This window comes from Piliocolobus tephrosceles, chromosome 12, assembly GCF_002776525.5.
Source record: "Piliocolobus tephrosceles isolate RC106 chromosome 12, ASM277652v3, whole genome shotgun sequence".
In the NCBI taxonomy this organism is placed as follows: Eukaryota; Metazoa; Chordata; class Mammalia; order Primates; family Cercopithecidae; genus Piliocolobus; species Piliocolobus tephrosceles.
In genome coordinates this window covers 108098454-108120332 of record NC_045445.1, presented here as the reverse complement: position 1 = coordinate 108120332, position 21879 = coordinate 108098454, and the positions used below count along the sequence as shown (strand labels likewise).

General features: G+C 48.6%; 1 protein-coding gene across 13 annotated transcripts in view; it reads right to left on the bottom strand.

Moving 5' to 3' along the window:
• Window positions 1-414: 414 nt before the first annotated feature.
• BCOR (BCL6 corepressor) overlaps window positions 415-21879 on the bottom strand; it is a 129686-nt gene continuing 108221 nt past the window's right edge. For 5 of the 13 annotated variants that reach the window (XM_023202643.3, XM_023202642.2, XM_023202646.2 and 2 more), the window contains 10 exons: window positions 16224-16487; window positions 15493-15837; window positions 14632-14957; window positions 14026-14280; window positions 9024-9190; window positions 6900-7045; window positions 5799-5876; window positions 5427-5583; window positions 3972-4259; window positions 415-1845 (listed from right to left, as the gene is read on the bottom strand). In XM_023202643.3, the coding sequence (XP_023058411.1) occupies window positions 1749-1845; window positions 3972-4259; window positions 5427-5583; window positions 5799-5876; window positions 6900-7045; window positions 9024-9190; window positions 14026-14280; window positions 14632-14957; window positions 15493-15837; window positions 16224-16487 (2123 nt within the window). In that variant the 3' untranslated portion in view covers window positions 415-1748. Of the gene's footprint in view, window positions 1846-3099; window positions 4260-5426; window positions 5584-5798; window positions 5877-6899; window positions 7046-9023; window positions 9191-14025; window positions 14281-14631; window positions 14958-15492; window positions 15838-16223; window positions 16488-21879 lie in introns of those variants that run through there. The other 8 variants (XM_023202653.1, XM_023202655.1, XM_023202652.1 and 5 more) reach the window with 3 other exon arrangements.

The following is a 21879-nucleotide window of genomic DNA, read 5'->3' as shown; positions in this document are numbered from 1 at the left end:
TAGAACATTCCCTCCTGCTTATTTTGTTTTCATGGCATGGATTGAAAAAAAAAGGCGGAGGTGGGCAGATCGCTTGAGGTCAGTAGTTTGAGACCAGCCTGGCCAACATGGTGAAACCCCTTCTCTACTAAAAATACAAAAATTAGCCAGGTGTGCTTGCTTGAATCCAGGAGACAGAGGTTGCAATGAGCCGAGATTATGCCACTGCACTCCAGCCTGAGTTAACAGAGTGAGACTTTGTCTCAGCGGGGTGGGGGGAAGCCAAGTCAGTTGTCTGGTCTTCCAGAATGTCTGTTTCGTCATTACTGGATTCAAGTTACTTTTTTTTTGTTTTTGAGACAGGGTCTCACTCTGTGGCCCAGGCTGGAGTGCAGTAGCTTGATCATGGTTCATTGTAGCCTTGATCTCCCAGGCACAAAAGATTCTCCCAGCTCGGCCTCCCCAGTAGCTGGTACTATGGGCATGTACCACCATGCCTGGTTAATTAATTTTTATTTTTACTAGAGACGGGGTATTGCCACGTTGCCCAGACTGGCACATTTTCTGTAAGAATACTGTAGAGGTAATGCTGGGTCCTTCTTATCACCCCAGGCACCATATGGAGCCAGTCTGTCACAGTACTCGCTAGGCTCACTCACCTTGTATGTTCTCTGCTATAGACTCGGGTCAATCATTCCTGCAGGAAGCCCCTGGTTCTTGACAGTAGGTTGTGACAGGTATAACTAGAACAGCCACGTTCTAGTCATGAAGAGGGAGGACAGGGCAAAGGAAAGCATGTCCGGATCCTAAGGGACACCTTCAGAACTGGAATGAACCACTTCTGCTGTCTACCCGTGGTGAGCTCCATTGCACTCACGTTGACCTTCATGGAAACCCTTCTACGCTGCTGGTGGGTTCCTGGACGCCCAAGTGAGGGCCTATAAAGGTCTGCTCTGTACCTCTGGTGAGCTCTTCTAAACCCATGGTGTTTCTATACGGCCAATACGATCTCGTCTATACCTGTGGTGTCTTCTACACCCACAGTGAGCTCCCTTCCCTCCAGGAGGAGTTCTACTGGAATGGGCTCTCTACCTGCAGTGGGATCTCACTTACACCTGTCTTAACATCTTCACCTGTGGAGAGCTCTTCAACGCCCGAGGTGATCTTAGATCATGATTGCTCCAAACCTGTGGAGAGCACTTGAAATACCCATACTGAGTTCCTCTCAACACACAATAAGCTCCCCTACCTTCTGGTGATGCGTTCCTCTCCCCATGGAGTGTGATCTCGTCCGTATCTGTGGCCCACTCTATGTTCACAGTGAGCTCTATTACCCACGGAGAGTTCCTAAGCAGGGGTGGGGCATTGCTTTTCATCCAAACCTTTCTCAGCAATGGGGATCTCATCTATACCCCCAGTGAGTTCTACATCCATGTTTCCAACCACCCTGACAGTTCTTGCACTAACTGTTCTGTCTACTAGCTCCTCCAACTGCATGAACCACAGCCTTAAATGTCTCCTGCACCAAGCTACTTCTTCTGCATACCCTAATCTTGTGGCTCTCACCTGTTTTCCTAGCTTAATTAACAGAATGACCTTCATCCAAGATGGAAACCTCAGTTGGCCTTGGGCTTCTCCCTTTGCCTCCAACCCCAATACAAAGAGCCGGATGCCCTCAAGTTTTTATTATCTTTTAAATCTGGGTGTGTAGGATCTCTCGTAGCTTTGATGGTAGTTCAGGTTTACCAGTCCTCTTGCTTAAATCATTTCTACAGGTCTGTTTTACTGGTCTTGTTATCTGTTTTTCTGGTCTTGTTATCTGCTTTTTTCACTTCAACACTCCCCTCTGCTTTTTGAGGGGACTTCCTATAAAACAAAAATTAAGCAAACTGTTAATAGTGGTTAACATGAGTGGGGGAAGGGAGGGGATAATAGGAAACATGTCTATTTCTGACATGATTGGATTTTTTAAATAAAAAGGTCTACAATTTCTATTATCAGAAAAATTAGTAAGTAAGATGGTAGGCTGCCTTTTGTCTTCAGGATACACTTCAAACTTCATTTGTAGCCAACATTCCCCTGAAAAGGACTCCTGCATTCCTCGCATGGAATTTCTTCATTCCCAACAATGCCTCACTTTTCCTGTTGGGCCACAGTGTTTGCTGGCCTGACAAATACAGTGTCCTCACAGCCTTTTTCCTCTGCTTTTGCGGTCCTAGTGTTCCATGCAGGATCAGAAAGCACTGAGGGCATTCGGTGCACAAATGGATTTGACACAAGTACCCAGATGAATAAGGTCTTTGGAAGGGCTGGGAGAATAGGAGTCAGGGACAACTCTAGATCCACAGGGTTCAGGAACAATCTGCTGAGGCTGTCATCCAAGAATTAGAAAGCTGCCACTGCCACAACCACTACTGTATCTCATCACCCACGAAGCTGAAAACCAGACAATGGAATGCTGGTCAGTCATTCCAACTGGCTGGCATGTCTCTTCAAATTTTCTTATCCACAGCCACTGTAGTAGGAAGGTGCCCCTACCTCATGCTACCTTCCAAACTGAATATGCACTCAGAAAGCTAGCTGCAAGGGAGTCGAGTAGTTTTCAGCTTTCTAGCCTCTATAGTGAAGGACAGGTACAAAAGCAAGTGAGATGGAAATCAAGGGCCAACTGATAGTGCCCAATGCAGATACTGCTGGGAAAAGTCAAGAACAGAGGAAAGGTTGGCTCTATAGGCCTTGACTCTCAGGCCATGCAACAGAAGGGCTACAGAAGTGACATAACAAATGCCTAGTTTCAGAAAAAACACTCCTAGAGAGTTGGCCATGACGTGGGACTGAAATAGGTCAAGGCCAAAGGCAATGCAAAAGCCTCCGTAAGCATCAAAGGAGACAGGAAAGAGAAGGTTCTAAGAGACAGGAAATATGTCCAAGAATTGGGCTTTCAGAATAGGACTCCAAATTATATTCTGAGTATAACTCCTCCAAAACCCTCCAGTCCGCTTTGGTTTCTGGAGACTATAAATTGCTCTAAAGCTACCTATAGGGAATACATCACCAGCACCATTTAAGAAGAATCAGGGACAACAATAATGCTTTAGGAATACATAGGACACAAGGTACTTCAATTTTCTCCTTTCCTCAACAGTTTTATTGCCTTTTAAGAAAATTTTTGTAAAATATAAATACAAAGGCAGAGAATTTACTTACAAAGTTAAAACACAGATTTCAAACATAAACACACGATTCAGAAAATTTTAGTTTTATGTACATTTCCGAGCAACCTCAACATATTATGTTAGTTTTCAATATTTTACAGGGTACAGAAAAAAATAGCTCAAAGTCTTCTTTAAATAAGAGCATAAAATGTTTAAACATATAAACAATCCGGTTTGATGCGTGAAAACTAATTTCACAGCTTTTAAATTAGGATATAAAAGTTTCATACAATTAGTTGTTGTGTGTGGATATGGTTTGAATTTATATTACACACTACTGGATTACATCCAATAGCATTTACCTGACCCGAGCAGGTACTCTGTAAACAAAACAAAGTTATATCACCAAGTGCCTTCCCCGAATTCACTCCCTCAAACCAACCACATAGTTCTGACCACTCTACACAGTCATGGCCTCTGTCATCAGAGCTTTGTATGAAATTAAGTCAAAATGTGGAGCTCCTTTTACTCATTTTTTTTTCTCCTTAAAAAAGAAAAGAAACAAATGTTCCAAGTAAAAACAAACATATCCCAAAGCATGTGTGCATTGAAAAGTAAAGAAACATTATAACAACTTCATAAAAACTGACTTAAAAGTTTAAAAGGAAAAAAACAATGTTTCTAAGTCCTTCTGACTGGAGTAATTTCTCTTATATAAAGAAGAGATATTTTCATATGTAATAGTGTCCTTTCTTTACAGAAATAGTCGTATTATGACACATATGCACAAGGATTAACACTATAACACACTGTACACGGTGGGTCTGCCTTGCTCACCAGTAGTTGTCCGAGACCAGATCACTGGGGTGCAGCCACTCTACAGAGGAGCCCAGTAGAGTCTGAATTTTGTTCGTGAACTCCACCAGATCTAACAGCTCCTTACTTTCAGGGTTGAAGGCTTCCAGGTCTTTGGAGCAAGAGAACAAGAGACTTGCAGAAACCTGCCGATAAAATTCTGCCTCTGCAATGGTGACAATTTCCACGTTTGGAAAATTGCAGCGAAATATGCGGGAGGACATTTTCAATTTCTTAAGGACATCCGAAAGCAGTAGCCAGTTTCGTGGCCTACAAAACAGAAAGGAAAATGCTTTGAGTTTCCAGTAAAATGAAAAGTGCTCCCAATATTAACAACCAGCCCGACTGGACCAGCCTCTAGCTATGTCCTTTCATTCTGCTCCCACCCCTCATTTCTCACCATACCTACTCTCTGATCGCCACTCCTTTTTAAGGTGAGGGAGAGTAACTACTTCTAGCAGTAGGAACTCTGGACTCATCTGTCCATCTAGGGAGGACCATCTGAATAAGCCCCATTTCTCCCCTTTCTGGTGGTAAAGTCCTGCTCATTCAGCTGTGACCGCAACTCGGGTCAAGCCTATCCAAGTGCCCTGTTATCAACAGTCACTGGGGGAGTAAGTCTGTATCCCCACTTCTTTGATCTCTTCTCTCTTCAGACCCTCACTAACAGCATTATAAACACACAAGGCTGTGTCTCCTTTCCATTCAGGCATGTCCACTCCCATCCTTCCATTGTTTTGGGAGTGACACTTTGGAGAAGGAAAGTATTACATTCCTTGCATACAACCTACCATACTTTGTGATTTCCATCACTGTTTGTAATGGCATACATGTTTATAGCTTCAGGGCTGAGGAGGATGTTACTCATCAAGCAGCTTTGTCAACACACAGCAGAGCAGTCTCTTGACAAGTACACCCAAAGTGACTGGTCACTGGCATATAGGGGCTCAACCACAGGGGGCAGAGGTGATTAACTAAATCTGATGACACACCAATATCCTAAGTGTCATGTACAATGATTGTCCTAACCTTACACAAGGTGTTTTATCAGTGTAGTCCAGTACATCTCAAAACATTCTACAGTGGCCTGTTGCAGGGAGTCCTAGGGAGACACTCCAAGTGTCTTAAGGATTGAAGTATTCGAGATGCTGACCCTTCCATAAAGTTCCAGTCACCCACTTCTCTGGGGAGTGACAAGCCTTGGTGTTAGTGATGAAGGCAGGTTTATACCATGCTGTGCCCCACCCCCCACCACACTGGGTATAAGGAAGCTGATGTGTACCCTTTCTGGAAAATATCTACTGCATTGTGTGAGGTTCATGGACAGTTAAGGAGTTCACTCACCCACCCACCCTCATCTGCTTAAAGGGCATTTCTAACTCCTGTCACCTCAAGAGCAGCTCAGCTAGTTTTCAACCACATGATAGCCATGCTCACCCCTGAGCCACAGATACTTGGATGTTATAACATGGTAAGAGGGGGGTCTCTGAAAATTCAAATTCAAACACATCGCTATAGGCATCGTCATCATCATCCTGGTCTTCTGGTCCTGGGGGGTTGGCTAAAACATCATAGCCACTTTCATCGTCTGGTTCTAATGGAGGGCAAATAAGAGAGGAAGGAATCAGTAAACTACACAGCACAATGTCCACGGTTGTCAACAACAACAAGGACTTTAAATAACAAGATTCTTTCCCAAGTGAGTCCTGCTTCCAGTGTCCACCACCGGCTTTCCCTCACCCATACCAGACAGAAATGGACTTGAACTTGCTCACCTCCTACTGAACTAGAGCAAACAATGTAGCTTACCACAAACAGAGCTGCCATAGAAGTCCCAAGTGCCACTGGTGTCATCATGACTGCGACCCTGTAGGTCATTTAAATAATCTGGAGAGAGAGAAAAATAAAAAAACGAGATAAAACCTACTGCCGAGAACAAAATGATGGCAGAGCCACGTGGCATTTTTTCCTATAAATTCATGACAGGCTGGCAGGTCATTTCCTGTCTTCCTCTTTCTCAGCAAAATAAAGTAGCATTACTCTAACATATCTCTTTTTTTTTTTTTTTGGACAGAGTCTCTGTTGCCCAGGCTGGAGTGCAGTGGCACGATCTTGGCTCACTGCAGCCTCCACCTCCCGGGTTCAAGGGATTCTCCTGCCTCAGCCTCCCAAGCTGGGACTAGAGGCGCCCACCACCACCATGCCCAGCTAATTTTTGTATTTTTAGTAGAGACAGGGTTTTACCATGTTGGCCAGGTTGGTCTTGAACTCCTGATCTTGGGTGATCCACCTGCCTAGGTCTCCCAGAGTGCTGGGATTACAGGTGTGAGCCAACTGTGTCCAGCCTACTTATGTATCTCTTCTTTGATAGCCAAACTAAGCTGCTTCTTTCAACAAGTGAGTGTAATTTAAGGTAAACAAGGGCGGGTCACCAGTGAGTTAGTGGCATTCTTTGGCAGGAAGTGCCTGATAAGGAATTTAACTGCAGGTGCCTGACACTCATGAAAACCTTGTGCTTCTGCTTTAGGGATTTTGTAATGCCCGGGGCTTAAGTAATGGGTTATCTGATGACCTAACACCATAAACCTGTCCAAATAATTTCATGTATGGAAGGTTTGAGTCATTTTTCCCAGACTCAGGATGTAATCCTATGAGCCATACCTAAGTTAAGAATGCATGTGTGGAAAATGAGAATAACTTTAGGAAATCTTTTAAAACATTAGGGTGAATAGATGACTTAGCTTCACTAGAATAAAGTCAAACCACACAAAAGTTCAAACACTCGGCTGCTCTCCTACAAGCTTTACAGTTTTGGCCTTTGTGATTTCTGCCTAGTCAAATTCCAATCATCTATTGTATCGAGTTACCATCTAATTTTTGAATAAGACCATTTCTTGAACTTTGTCATACCTGTTAAGAACTTTTCCATAAGTTCACTGTGGGTCATTTTCATGATGGTTCTACCTGAGTACGTAGCCAAGGTGGGGTCAGCACCGTAAGAGAGAAGTAGTCGGACAATTTCCAAGTGATCATTCTCAACAGCATCATGCAGAGGCCTGGGAAGAGAGGCGCAATAGAATTATGCTCGCACAAGCCACACTTGCTTATAAAGCAGTTGTCTCCTTTAACAGCAACAGGCAAAGCTGGGTGCATGTGTACCTTGTGTACTGAGCCTCCTAAGAACAGTATTTCATCCAAGAGGTGTGCACAGTCACCGCCACTGCACAGATAGGGAAACTGAGCTACAGTGACTGGCTCAAGGTCAAGCAATGAATCACGGTTATTTTGATGACTAACCCTTTACAGGGCAGATGAAGAGACTATTTCAGGCCTAAATCTCAAACCCAAATCTATCTTTTTTGGTGGGGAGAGGAGGGTGGGGAGGCGGGGATGGACAGGGTCTCACTCCATTGCCCAGGCTGGAGTGCAGTGGGGTGGATCACGGCTCACTGCAGCCTCAATCTCCTGGGCTCAAGTGATCCTTCTGCCTCAGCCTCCTCAGTAGCTGGGACTATAGGCGCGTGCTACCACGCCTGGTTAATGTTTTTATTTTTTGTAGGGACGGGGTCTTACTACGTTTTCCAGGCCGGTCTTGAACTCCTAGGCTCAAGTGATCCTCCTGCCTTGGCCTCTGAAGTGCTGGGATTACAGGCAAGAGAGCCACTGCCCAACTGCAAACCCTATCTTTTTTTTTTTTTTTTTTTGAGATAGAGTCTCACTTTGTTGCCCAGGCTGGAGTGCAGTGGCACGATCTCGGCTCACTGCAATCTCCGTTTCCCAGGTTCACGCCATTCTCCTGCCTCAGCCTCCCCAGCAGCTGGGACTACAGGCGCCCGCCACCACACCCGGCTCATATTTTGTATTTTTGTAGAGACAGGGTTTCACCGTGTTAGCCAGGATGGTCTCGATCTCCTGACCTCGTGATCCGCCCACCTTGGCCTCCCAAAGTGCTGGGATTACAGGCGTGAGCCACCGCGCCCGGCCTGCAAACCCTATCTTAATCCAAGGCCTAAGAAGGGAGTCAAGCCCAAAATGAAAACATTTTCAACAAATTTAAGTAGTCATGGACCATGTGAAGGTAACTTACAGGGGAAAAAAGAGATTCCATCATCATGGAAGCCAATACAACAAGCAATTGTCACACTATTAAAAACCAAAAACCAAAAACAAAAAACAAGAAAGCCACCTCTGTTTTTAAAAGAAACTAGATGCAAAGAGATTAGCAGAGATTCTCCTGAAAGCCTGATCCCAGGACCCCACGCAGATCAGTGATCAACCTCTGGCCCAGAAGCCAAGGGAACAGTCGGGAGAAGAAACAGGCCTGGTGGGGGGTGTTCTCAGCAGGGTACAGAGGCCTCCTACCTGTGTCCATGGAGCTGGGGGTTGGGGTTGGCAGGGAGAAGATGGGTCTCTGTCCGATCTGAGGGAATGCTATTTGCAAAGTGTGAAAGACCAAATACATTTCCGTTTGGCTATTTCTGTCACTGTCAGGAAAACCCCAGTGCCCAGCCTCGTGGCAGCATCCCACTCACACAACCAGGAAGATGTTCGGGCTGACTCAGACCTGGGTCTCTGACCAATAAACCAGGGTCAAGGACAGGGTGAGGGCCACGGCTGGGGACGTGGGTGGCAATGGCAGGTCCTGCTGAACCAGCGGAGGGGCAGCTGGCCCTGTGTGTGTACTCCTGGGACTTTCAGCTCAAATATATTTTAAATACAGTGACTTCATAGATGGTGATGAAGAGTCCAGGGTCTTAAAAGGCAACACCCCCAATTATTCTCACAGGCCTCAACATTTTCAGAAGCTTTGGTTCATAGGAACATTATAGGACTGACCAAAATTGGGAGCTTTACATCTACATTTGCCAGAAAGGTCTGCTGGATTCAATTCTAGAGGACCCTGTGGTCAGTGTGCTTGCAGTCGCCCTCTGTCTTTCCTCCTGGAATTTCCCGCATACCCTGAGAATCGCCACTGCACAGATAGGGAAGCTTGGTCTCAGCAGAGCCAGGCTGAGAACAAGACACATCACTGACCTGGTTCCATCCTGGGCACTGCAGTTGACATCAGCGCCATATTCAAGGAGGTGTCGCACAATGTTGAGCCAGCCCCTGGCACAAGCTTCATGCAGGGCGCAGTAACCTGCGTTGTCCCGATGATTTACGTCACAAATCTTGTTCTCTAAGCAGTACAGGACCACTTCCTGTGGGGAGGGGAGGGGAGGGAGGAATGCCATCAGATCACTGTACAATGACCTTGTAAAGTGGACCTCTCTGTAGCTTTCAAAGACATACACCTTCAGGCCTGAGAGCCCACTACCTCTCGGGCAGGCTACGGATGTCTTGGCGAGGGGCAAACACATGTGCGAAGTGCCTGATGACAGGGACAGCATCATTTAGAGGTCTGTTGCCCAGCTGCCTGGCCCTGGGCAAGTCATGCTCCGAATTCTCCAAAGCTTCCTTTCCTCCTCCGGAGGAGAGTGACAGCCTACCAGGGGCTGCTAAGAAACTAATTAGAGACCCACACAAGCCCTTAGCGCAGTGCCTGGCACAGTGAGTACAGAGGGATTTGACTGCTAATGTTTCAGACGACGCATGAGTAAGTTCAAGGACATCCTCACTCAATTGATTCATCCAGTAGGTAGTAGTGGATGGCAACACAAGTTTAGATAAAAGCAAAGCCAATCAAGGCATAACGAACAATTAAATGAGCTGGAGAATGTTTCTCAACTTCACAGAGAGGAGGATGCACAAGAGTTTAGGCTGGTCCTCATGCCCCTTGGAAAGACCCAGAGTCGGAGCCTGGGCAGCAGTGCTTCTGTTGGTATCATACACATCATCAACAAATGACATCAATGCTTCCAATAACCCCACCCTCTTTTTGCTTCACTCTCCGCCCCACTTGGGGCTGAATCAATATATTTTCATATTTACTTAAGTTAATGACAGGAATCTAATACACCACATACCACAACCTACACATTTCAAGAACGAAGTAAGACGATCCTACCCTTCCCCCTTTGCAGAACGTGTTCCGCATCAACAATCTGCATGAGAATCACTGTTATTAATCTCACTTCTTTGGCGTGTTAAAACATTAAAATGAACCGCTCCCAGTAAGCAAAGCAGTAATGTAGTCCATGTTTCATTACCTTAAGAAAGTGTTCAAACACATGGAACAGTATCTGCCACCAGACAACAGGTTACACTGTTTTCCTAGCAGTCACGGCCAGCAGAGAGCTGTCAGGTTCTGAAGACTGGGGGGAAAGCCAGGACATGTGGGGTAGCCCAGCACACGTTCCACTTGGCAAGGGGGGAGCTCGATGGGTCATAGCAGGCTCTCCTTTGTGACAACTCTTAAATAACTCATCTGTAACCTAAAATAGGCAGCATTTGAGCCACCCATAAACGTGAGGTGAGTTCTGAAAATTCTTTTATGCCCTTTCTAGGACACATCAGTCAAAGGTGATCACTCACTTGAACACTAACTAGAATGTTCTAGATGCTCCCCCTGTGAACCTAAGGCTGCACGCTGATAACCCTGGCCACCCATACCCTGCTGCTTCAGGCCACTGCAGCAGCTCTGTTCCAAATCAAGGGGAGGAAGAGAGAAGGCATGCCCACAGAAGCGTCTCTTGCTTCAGGCCCTCACCTGCCAGAAAGCCCACAATCCTCTGAGCTCCCAGGCCACCTGCCCCGAGCACTGGTATCCAGGATACCGCATGAAGCTGCTGCTCTTTTAGCAGGCCCTCACTAGCCAGACTCAAGTGGACGGCTGCAAGCTAATGAGTTGTGTGCCCAGCCAGGGAGAGGCCCTGTCATGTGACTCAGGGATCAGCTCTAAGCACCACCAACTGCTGTGCACAGATCAATCTACCCGGATCCCGGCAGCTGGCCTGGTGTCCTATCAACCCAGGGTTTATTTGCTCTGACAATTATGGCCTTCACCTGGAAACCTTCATCACTACTAGGGCTGATTTGAGGGAACCTAGAAGTGAAAGATGTCGAGGCTGAAGGGTAAGTAACTGTCACCCTGGAGAATGGCAGGCAAGGCAACAGTAACCCAACAACCAGCTCAGACGTTTTACCATTGGCCACCATAACACTTCTGATGTTCCCAAATGTGTATGTCATATCCCACAGTGACCTGTGAGATCTCAGGAAGGAAAAGTGGTTATGATTCTCATTCAACACTTAAGGAAACTGAGGCCCAGACAGGTTAGGCCCCAAATTCAATTAACACAAAGTATTAGACCTGTAACTCAGGTCTTTTGGCAACGGGTTTGCTGGGAAGCTTCCAAAGGCCAAGAGTCAAGGGCCCTGGCTAGAAGGCTGCAATCCAGCCATGACCAGCATCCCTTGCACATTTCTGTTGGGGTGAGGCAGACTAATGACACTCTCCTAGATGGGAGGGTGATGGGATCTTAAATGGGTGGCAACTGCTGTCACCAACAGAGAGAATGAAGAAGCCAGAGAAGTCTGTCTACCCAATACATTACTTGGTTTATTCTCCACGCTGGAAATGGGAGTGTTTGAAGGGCAGCCCGCCCATTCCCAAACAAAATCAAACTGTTTTTGTTGGACAATTCTCTGTTAAGCAGCTATAAGCTGAATGCCATTAACCGCAAAATGTAACCATAAAGGCCATAAACCCGACATTGTTAATTAATTAAATGCCTCATTAACTTTTTTAAAAACATGATTTATTCGATTCATAGAAAATTTAACCATCACCACTAAATGCACACGCACGCGGTTCCACATTGGCATTTTAGCCTAAGAACAGACAGGGAAAGGTTCAACTGTAACTGGCCTTTCAGGTGGTCTATTACAGATCCGAAGAGAGAGGGTGTTTCTAAACCTCAAGAACCAGATTAAGAGAAAACAAAGCTTGAGCAGCCTTTTTATTGCATGTGGTATCTTTTTAGCTAAGCAGAAGACAACAATGATAAAGAGGGGTTTTGGGAAACCCCTCCCAAAGCTGTGCATTCATACCGCACCTTATCCTGTTAAGCAAACTATTCTTTTATTTTAAAGGGTTTACACTGCCACATCTGAATGGACTATCATCCTAACATTGTAATCTCTGACTAAATAAATCCCAGAAAGTTGAACTCAAAGTTGAAAGCTTTCATCTAGTAATTAAAACATTCAGCATTAAAACTGATGACCTGAGAAAGTTCTATAATGACATTTACATTTGAAGCGGAAAAGTTGTCCTTCCATAAACATTCTCAAGGCTTCTTGCACCAAAGGCCTGGTAGCCTAAGAAAGCATGGATCAGTGTTCCTTAGTCCAGGTCTCAGACCCACCCGCCATAGGAAAACCACCAAAATGGGAACTGTTCCTTAGAGCACCCACAAGGGTCTCTTGAAGTATCTGGGCTCAGAAAGGTGAGACTGGCAGAAATGAAGCCAAGATCAAAGACCAGGCCAGGAGCCCTACCGCTCCCCCAGCACCACCCATGGTCAGCGAGTTTGCTGCCCTGGAGCCCTCCCTTACCTCTGGTGTTTGCTGGAAGCACAAGTCCATTTTCTCAACCATGCGTAGGAATGAGTGGCCCTGCCTGGCATGCTGTATCTACCCTGTCTCACAGGTCTGCTGCTCTCTGCTTACGCGAAAACAACTGGCTGCCACTTGGGTTTAATCTGCAAGTAACTGAACTAATTTCCAAATCCTTCTAGAGAGTTCCCTCAAAGACAATCCAGAGATTCCAAAAAGAAACAAGTTGGTACGAACAGACAAAGGCACATACAACCAAAAATACCCAGCTAGTGCTTCAAAGGACGATCCCACAGGTGTGAGCCGGCATCCCAGTTCCCACCCACACAATCATGCCCCAGGGTGGGCTCTGGGTCAAAGGGAGACTGGCAGCTGGGTCACCCCATCAGGAAAGGCTCAAGGCACAGCAGACTGCAGCCTGGTTTAGGTGCGCGAGCCTGGGCTCTGGCTGAATTCCGGGAGCCCACAGCTGAGCATGGGCCGGCATGGATCCTGTCGCCCGAGTGCTTCTCCACGCTTCACACTCAGCCTGCTGAACCGCATTTTATTTTTACCACGAGTCCTAGAGAGCTGACGCCAGCATAAAAAAAAAGTCTTTGCCTTGTGGGCTATTACATCACAATCTCAACTGACAAGTGTGTGGTGGGGAGATGCACAGGGGCAGACGTAGGTTTTGAACTGTGAAAAGCGTGATTCCAGTGGGAGCCAGTCCTGGAGAGGAGCCGAGTTTGGGGGGATGGGGGGAGACTGGGCTTTGGAGGCAGGCTGCTGGATTATCTGTTCAAATCATGTAACGCCTCTGGGACTCAGTTTCCTCATCTAAAAGCGGGAATAATATTAGTTACTACCGCACAAAGATGATGAAAAGGTGAAATGAGTTACTCTGGATCTTAGGGGCTCTGTTAATGTAAGCTATCATTGTCATGGACCATGCTGGGAGGAGGATGGGCACGGGGGCTGGGGAGAAGCAGTGAGTTGAGGGAAAAGTCTCAGTCCCTCCTCCAGAGCCCTCAGCCCTGAGGCTACTGTACCCCCTCTCTCAGAAAGAGACCTTAGGTCTGCCCCACCCCCCCATCTCTGTGACCTGCACAGCTGCTTCCTGCCTACTCCCCCTACATGGCCACCCCTCCACCCGAAACAGTACAAGCAGTCCAAGATAGAGCTAATAACTTCTCTCCCCCTTGCTAATCAGAATCCAAAAGGGCTCATTAAAATTCTCCCAGTCGCCAAGCCCTGGGTTGTGTCAGATTTTATATCAGAGATAAGTGAGCGAGACTGGAGGATGCAGAAGCAGCCTACCTGCCTGAACACGAACTGAACATCAGAGAGGCCTTTCTTTCCACACCGCGATTGAACGAGCCACCAAAGAGATGGCAACGAGAGAGGGGCTAACACAAACATCCTGCCTTGGCGCCGGCCCTGCCCCCTGATGCGGAGGGGGCTGAGCTCTGCTCTCCGTGTCCCTCCCCTCGACCACCGCAGCCCGCGGGCCCCGCCCCCCAGCCCACAGCCCCGGGGAGCGCCCACAGAGACACACCTCATAGCCAAGCCTGGCTGCCCGCTGCAGAAGGGTCTCGCCAGCGTTCTTATTGACAATAAGTCTCCGTGCTTCCGGCGGCATCGGGCGAGACTGGGTGGTCTCCTGAGGGGAACTTGAGCATGGCAGCTGTGTAGACTGGGAGGCCGGTAGCAGTTGCTGCAAGCGGTCGAAAGGCTTCGGCTCCTGCTTGGCTGGTGACAGATCATAGTCCGAACTGGGCTCCGGCCGCTTTCTGAATCTCCGGACAGTCACCTATCATAAAACCAGGCAGCGCACACGGTTAAGCCCATGTCCTTCTAACAGCCGCTGCTTCCCCTCCTCCCCTCCACGTGACAAACCTGCGTGGAGAGAGGCACTTTATTCCTTTTTTGGTGGGTGGGGGGTGCCTGTCAAAGGAGGGTTTGGGGGAAGGGGTTTCATTCTTACTAGTTTGAAACTTTGCTGCCACCCAGAAGACACGCTCCTCTAGGACAGGGGAGTGACGTGTGGTGTGGGGGAGGAGTTCAGGAAAAGGAAAGCTTTGTCCCCACAAGCTGGGAAGCAGGCAGGCAGGCGGGGATGTGCTCGCACAGGCCCTAGAGGGAAGCCGGGGTCAAGAGGTACCTTGCCATCGGCATTCTCCACGTAGTATTCCCCTGTCAGTGGCAATCCCCGCCTGGGCTCCTGAGGGATCAAGTGTTTGGTTTTGCACAGTCTCTTCCCGGATGGCTTCTCGCTGTTGTCGGTGTATTTCTGCAGCAGGGAGGCAGCCTGGCAATCCTCTTCTTCGTCTGCACACAGCACATCTGTCTTCTGGTTTTCTTTAATTTTCTGCTGTTTGGCAGGCGGCCTGGAGGCTGGTGCGCAGCTTGGCTGAGCCTGCTTTTTGCCGCCTGCACTGGTGGATGAAAGACTCTTCATGGGCGGAGAGCCGGAGAACACAGGCAAGCCTAAATACGGAGGGGGTGACGGGGTGGCGGGTGGGGGAGAGACGGGAGAAGAAGCGGGCGTTACACAGTTGTAGCCAGTGCAGGAAGAAAAGCCCATTGTTAACACTGATCACTGGAGCGGCTTCAGTTTTTAAAGATATACCAATTATGTTTTCAAAGCATTAATATTTTAATTATACCACATTCAAACGGCACCTAAGTTAACCCACAAAATGCCAAGTGGCAAGTTGCTTCAAAGAGCCTGGAAGAGAGGACAGAAGCCGGCTCTTCCTGCTCTCCTCCCCCCTACCCACTGGGTCTGGGTGCTCAGGACCCAGAGACTGGAGACAGCCTGAGGCTGGAATGAGGGTGCTTAGACTTCCTTCCTGTGCAACCACAGGCAAGGACATCAAGAGAGAACTCCCTGCCTGCCACATCCTCCTTGAAGTCAATTGCTATGGCCTTCTAAGGTCCCCTAAAAAGCCCATTCCTACAGAGAATGGATGACCCACCCTCCAGGAGCAGGGTGAACACTCAAGGGGTGGCCCCTGCATACCTTGTTCATTGTCACTGGGTTTGAGAGCCTCTTCCGACCAGCTTCTGTTGCCTTTGGCCTCCGCCCTTTTCCTGCCAGGTTTCTCTTCAATGATGTTAGTCCCCTGAGGAATGGCCTCAGGCTGAGTGGCCTGGGTCACTTCCTTCCTGCTTTGCCGGCCAGGTTTGCCGTCTGCTGCTGATACCTGCTGCTCCCACCGTTCTCTAAGGTGCAGCAAGTGGCGTTGCTTTTTAGGATGGAGCCCTGTTAATTCAATGCACACCTTCAGGTTGGTCAGCTCACTATAATGTGGGTCTTCTAAGTGGTTAGAGGAACTGTTTGTCATTTCCCTCTCAGGCCAGTCATCTAATGGAGAAATAACTACAAATTAATCAAAAAGCCCCCTGGGGGGGAACAAACTGTCTTACGCATCACTAATGGGGTGGGGGAGGGGGTGTGTGGTCACTGGTCTCTGCTTTTGGGAGGGGGCCTGATAGTCTTTGGCCATCTGGGTTCTGGCTTTGGGGGAGGGGAGGTGTGGGTGGCTCCCCGCCCCCGGGGTCTCCAGGGTGGGAATCTCACGAGGCAGTGTGGGAATGGAGAGGTCCACTCCACTGCTGTGCCCCACGGCTTCCCCTCACCGATTCTGTCTACAGGGGCAGCGCGCCGCACATCCACATCTCCTGTCCATCCACTGTGGCCGCATGCACAGGCCCACCCCCCAGCAGGCGGGCGAAGCGGACAGGGCTCACCTTTAGAGACTCGTCGGCGTTTGGCTTTCAGCAGAGGGTCCTCTGGCACCTCCTCCGCAGTGGTCTCAGTGTGGCTGCTGTCACCTGAGACTTTGCGTTTCCTGTCCACCCGGAGGGTGGGGCTGTGTGGCATGTCCGAGGCCACCTGGTCTGTGGGAGGCTCGCTCACGGGCTGCCTCTCCACAAAGTACTTCTCCACAGAAAGATCTTTGTCCTCTGGGGCTTCAAAGGGATCATGGTGCTTGTTTCCAACACTATACTCGCCTGGGGGAGGGGAGACAAGAGGGCATTAATGAAGACCGAAAGTCACCATGAGAAGGCAGGATTTGGGGAGCGCACGGGACCACTGTGCCCAAGGTAATCGGCTATTGACAGCTGCTTCTTTGGAGACTGGTGTCCTCACACATAGTTAGCACAAAACCCTCAAACAGAATTTTCCAGAGGAAGGGTACATTGAAGACAAGTAAAGCCAAGTGAGATGCATGTCACACTCGTGACTTTCTCTTTCTCCCTTCTTATGGTTGGGGGCAAGAGGGAACCAAGAAAGATGGGGCGTCAATGTTACGTTTTTTAAAGCACTATAGTCCTTTCAGCGGAAGATGCAACCAAGCTGGGGCTGACCTAAAAATCTTCATGGGAACATCTGCTGAGGTCATTATTTTGAAACAAATGGCAGGCTGATGAGATAAAAACGACCAAATATCCCCAAAATGTCATCTATCGAAGGGATAACACCAATATTCACCTAGGCCAACCGGGGAGATGAAGAGGGACAGGAAACCAGAGTGTTGAAAGAAGGCCTAGGTCCTTGATGGGCAGAAGTGATCCTCACTCCTGGGGGGCTCTGGGCCTACAGTCCAGGCCAGAGGGAGGCAGCGAATCCCGGCAGACCTAGGCTGCTGGGAAGAGGGGCCTGGCAAAGCCAAAGGCAAGGTTTCCTAACACATACACGAGTTCAGAGACAACTTCAAATAACTCGATTTGCTGGATGCACAGATGTGAAACCAATGGGTTGGGCTGTTCTCATTTCCTGTCCAACACAGGGGAACCCCCTTGGGGATGCTGGCCATCCCAGCTGACACTCCTCTCCACACCCTCTGTCACAGGCAAGCATCTGCAGACATCCCCTCATTGTTGGTGTGTCTTTCCCATGCCAGGCCAGGGCCTGCAAAACCGCTCATTCCAGGACCCCTGTGCTTGGCCTATCACGGGCCGTGGGGCTTTTCCTTGAATCATCTCAGCCCAACATCACTTCCTACTTTTGCTCTAGCCCACGAAATAGCTCGTTAACTGCTTTGCTGGTCACAAGTTTTCTAATACACAATGAATATAAACGATAACTACTTAATGACCACTGCGAGGTTAAGGTGTCAGCCCTTGGCCCGCTGAAATGATCCCTCTCATCACCAGGGTTGAGTCTGGTGTCTTGGTAACTCTGAGCTAGGCACACAAGTCAATTTCTAGATGAAATAAGCACACACCTCATCCGCTGATCTCATTCTTCCTCTCCCCAACCCACTTCAAATATTACTCCCACTCCTGACCAGCCCCGTTCACCCGCTTCTCTCAGGGGCATTCCCAGCGGTTCACGGCAGTCAGCTGTGGGGGTGAGCTTTACCGGGGTTGTTGGCTAGCCTGTGCTCTCAATGGTGGGAGGACCCATTCACCTCCTCTTCAAGGGTGTTCTAAGGGGGAACAGATGGGGCTGCATCTATTCTTGCAAAGGAATGGTAGAATGCCCCCAACCGTTCCTCCTCATCCTCACTCACGAGAGAGCACTGTATGGACAGGGATGGCTGGGCCTGGGGCTCGGCATCCAAGCCTCCACCACGGAATACCACCCCAGGTCTCTGTAGGTACAACCGGCACCAGATGGATACCCAAAAACATGGCCAAGGTGGTATTCTGTCACAGCAGCAGCAGAAGAAAACACACAAGCTGCCCAAACCTTACACTATGCATAAGTGGTGACCACTGTGCTCAGCTTGGCCTGGGGATGCAAAGAGTGTGGGCTGCTCTGTCTCTTAACCACTCTGGCAGTAACAGCGTCACTTTACAGTTTGGCCCCCTTGAGTTGTAAAGTGGGACTATTACTGCAAGCCACCTCCCCTGGTGGGCTTCATAAACACGGCGCAGCAGGGCAGAGGATAAGGCTGGAGAAATTACTTACAAAAGGATGCTAAGATCCCCAGACCAGCTTGATTTTTAGCCCTGATATTTATGAAAGTTTAAGTTGTGAACTGACTGTCCTAGTTATATACCATTTGACTTTCTGGGGTCAATCAGCCACCCCTGAAAGCCCTGTGGGAGGAACTGGGGGTACAATGTAAAAATGTCAAGACTGCGTTACGAAGCGCCACATGCCAAGGTTAAAAGTGTACTTTTATACTTTTAAAGTGTACTCATTTCCCCTCCCTCTAGGTAGGAGAGACGGTTCAAGCCAAGTGGTTTGAAAGCAGAAGTGACTGAGTAACGTCACCATGCCTTCCTGGGTCAAAATGAGGCAGCAGCTTAGCCAGTGTGGGGCCCCACCCAGAATGAACTGCCCTGTGTTGGCACCCTTCCCAGAGACACCCCCCATCAAATAAGAATCTCTCAACCCTAGTGCTTTGGATTTGACTTCCACAGCTTCCATTTGAACTCCAGGTCTCACACAGCCACCTGTATTTGTAACAATCTCAACCAAGTCTAAGGCATCTTTCTCAGGGAGAAAGTTTTCCACTGGAGTTTTGACCTTCACTGCAAACTTCCTAATAGTGAAATGAGTTTATATCTCACCTACCTGGCCTTGTGCCCAAACTACCAGTATATTTTGTCCACAGAAAACCACCTAGAAGACGTGTGATCACTTATTTCACAGACTGGCATCAACAGGCAGTGACTGACTGGGGACCTAGTCTCTCTGCTAGCGAGCACCCCCATTGACAGGGGGAGGTCTTGCCATCTGTCTTCTCTGGGGCTTCCCATCTAGAAAAGCTGCCCAGTGCGGGTGGGGAGGGCTCCCCTGCACACACCACTTTCTGCTCCCTATTCATGGGAGGCCAGCAGGCTAGGACAAGGGATGTGAAACACACATGCTTCCTCCAAGTCCCCACCATTCCCCATTCAGCCAGAGAGGGCCCCCTTTTGCCTCCTGAATAGTCCAGAACTATTATCAGGAGCTCTCCACTGCTGCATCTGGGGTTTACTGCAATCATGCCTGCTCACACACAGTGTAGATGCTTCTTGTCCGCTCTCAAGAGGATCTTTCCGCAAACGAGGCCTATTTTCCTTCCTCCAACCTGAGTCTCTCAAGGCAAACATCCCAATTCCGCTCAGTGAAGGCCCCCAAACCTTATGCTAGGGTTTCCCTCCATGGGACAGTAATAATCTTGAAGAACACCCACCTTGACTGCCGAAGATATGTATGGCAAACAGCTATGGGGGCCCATGATGTCACTTTCCTGTACACTTCACTTGGACCTCCCTCAAATGGGGCTATTCTTACCAGTACCCACAGAAATTACTCTTGAGGGCAAAGGAGATGGGTGGATAGACAGAGATGGAGGGATAGATAGGGGTCCTAACCATCAGGGTCCTCTTCCGTTCCAGTTACTTACAGCCCATCTATGAGTGGAACACCGTGTGCCTTTGGTCATGAGATCTAGGCAGATATGAACACGGCTGAGTCCCACACCGTCTACCACTTGCTCCTTGCGTCGTGGTCTTGTAAGACACAGCACATACATTCCATAATTTACCATGGCTATGCCATTGCAATACCTCATAGAAGCATCACCATGGCAACATTTACAAGTCACCGTGGCAACAAAGCAACTTCACCACTGTTATAACCATGCCCAGTAAGCCCTAAACAAGATGGCAGAGGACTGAAATTTTTGAGGACTGCCCATGACATCTACTCCCTCTGTAGGTAACATCATCTCCAACAGAGGCCAACCATGTTATAACTTCTACCCTCTCCAGTAGAGGCATTGGTAGTCATCTGTCTGCCCAAACTTAAAGTAGTTTACGAAGTACACAGGGGCTGCTGTCCTGGAAGAGAAGTTTCCTGAGCCAAGAAGTCCCATGAAACCCTTTCACTTTCACTCAATGCTTTCTCCAGCTCCCGCTCAGGCACTGCCACTGAGTGAGTCCTAGGTTCACACAAGTCAAGTAGCTGCCAAGGGAGATAGACACCCAAATTCAAGAAGGAAGGGCTAATATGCACATCTAATATGTATCAACAAAAGTAAATCAATCAGTAAAAATAATAAAACTGAAAAAACAAACAAAAAAAAACAACAAAAAAAAGGAAGAGCCCAACACCTCTGTGTTCCCTACCCCATCTTCAAAATGCCACTGATCATTCCTATTAATGAATCTTCAATTTCTAAATGAAAAACTCAGCGACCCATACTATCACTAAGAGTCAATGAAAATCCTAACCACGGTGTGTTGTCCAGTTAATTCAGTTTTCCTAAACAAGCCCTCCCAACAAGATGCACCCACATGCAGGCAGCTGAGGCCACACAGGCAGCACCTGCCATCTCAGAAGCTACTGATGCTGCAGGAGTGGAAGGGAGAGGCTTTGGGGTGGCATCCTCTACCCTCTTTGTGACCCCTGCCTGCCCCAAATCCCCACTCCAGTTTCCATATGCTCACAGCTTGGCTCTGGGCCACAATGACACCCACGAGAGACGTGATGGCCGAGACGGCTCAGTGAATTTGCAGCTGAACGGATCCAGCGCCTGCTGTCCCCTGGATGAGATGGCAGTGGCAGCAGCAAGGACAATGTTTCCTCTAGGTTCCTCCTCTCGATCAACCACAAACCAATGGTGCCCCAGCTCTTCCTTGGCCCCAGTATTTAAAAAGGAGCCTTCACCCTCCCCCACCCCTTTTTCTGCTCTCCCTGCCATGGCTCATTACCTGAGGAGCACTACGTGGCGACTTATGGCTTGCGAGGCCCCGGGTGCTCCAAGAACACAGCCTGTTGGTATGAAGCTTGGAGGGACTTACAGAAGGAGAAAGGGAGGCCTTTCTAAATCATGTGGGGCTCGAGCCCTGCTCCCCATTAGCCACACCGAGTTACTCAGATGTGAATGGAGGGTCTGGCCACTTTACTCAAAAACCAGAGCAAGGGCAAGAAGGCTGGAAGCTGGCTAAATTCCTGTCCCTTCCTCCAGGTCCCCAGCCATCTACTCAGAACAAAGAGGGATTCTCATGTATGACATTCCCTCTCTTAGAAGCACCTTCCCCCTCAACTTGGCCTTGCCCACTTCTCCCAGCACAACCTTCCCAAGAGCTGGTGTTGAGGCAACTCAGAAGGGGGGCTGCGAGTTGGCAGCAATCATCAGGGAGGGGCAAGGCTTTCTTTGCCACTTCACCCAAGAGTGGCTTGGACCTCCTGCCACCCTGTAGCCACCCTTCGAGGAAGAGTGAACAACTTCAGGTACATTGAGTCCCTGCCACTTGAGTAAGGCCACCACCACCTACTAGCAACAGAAACTACCTTCTTCAGCAATGACTTACAACAAATCAGTCCTGGTTTAGCTTACCCAGGATCCTGGCAGGTGGCCTTAGTCTGCTCCCAGGGATGAGCTGGAAGTGGAGGGAGGGGTGTGTGCTCCAAGTAGCAAGAAGCACACTCTCCCTGATCACACATTCTTCCCAAACT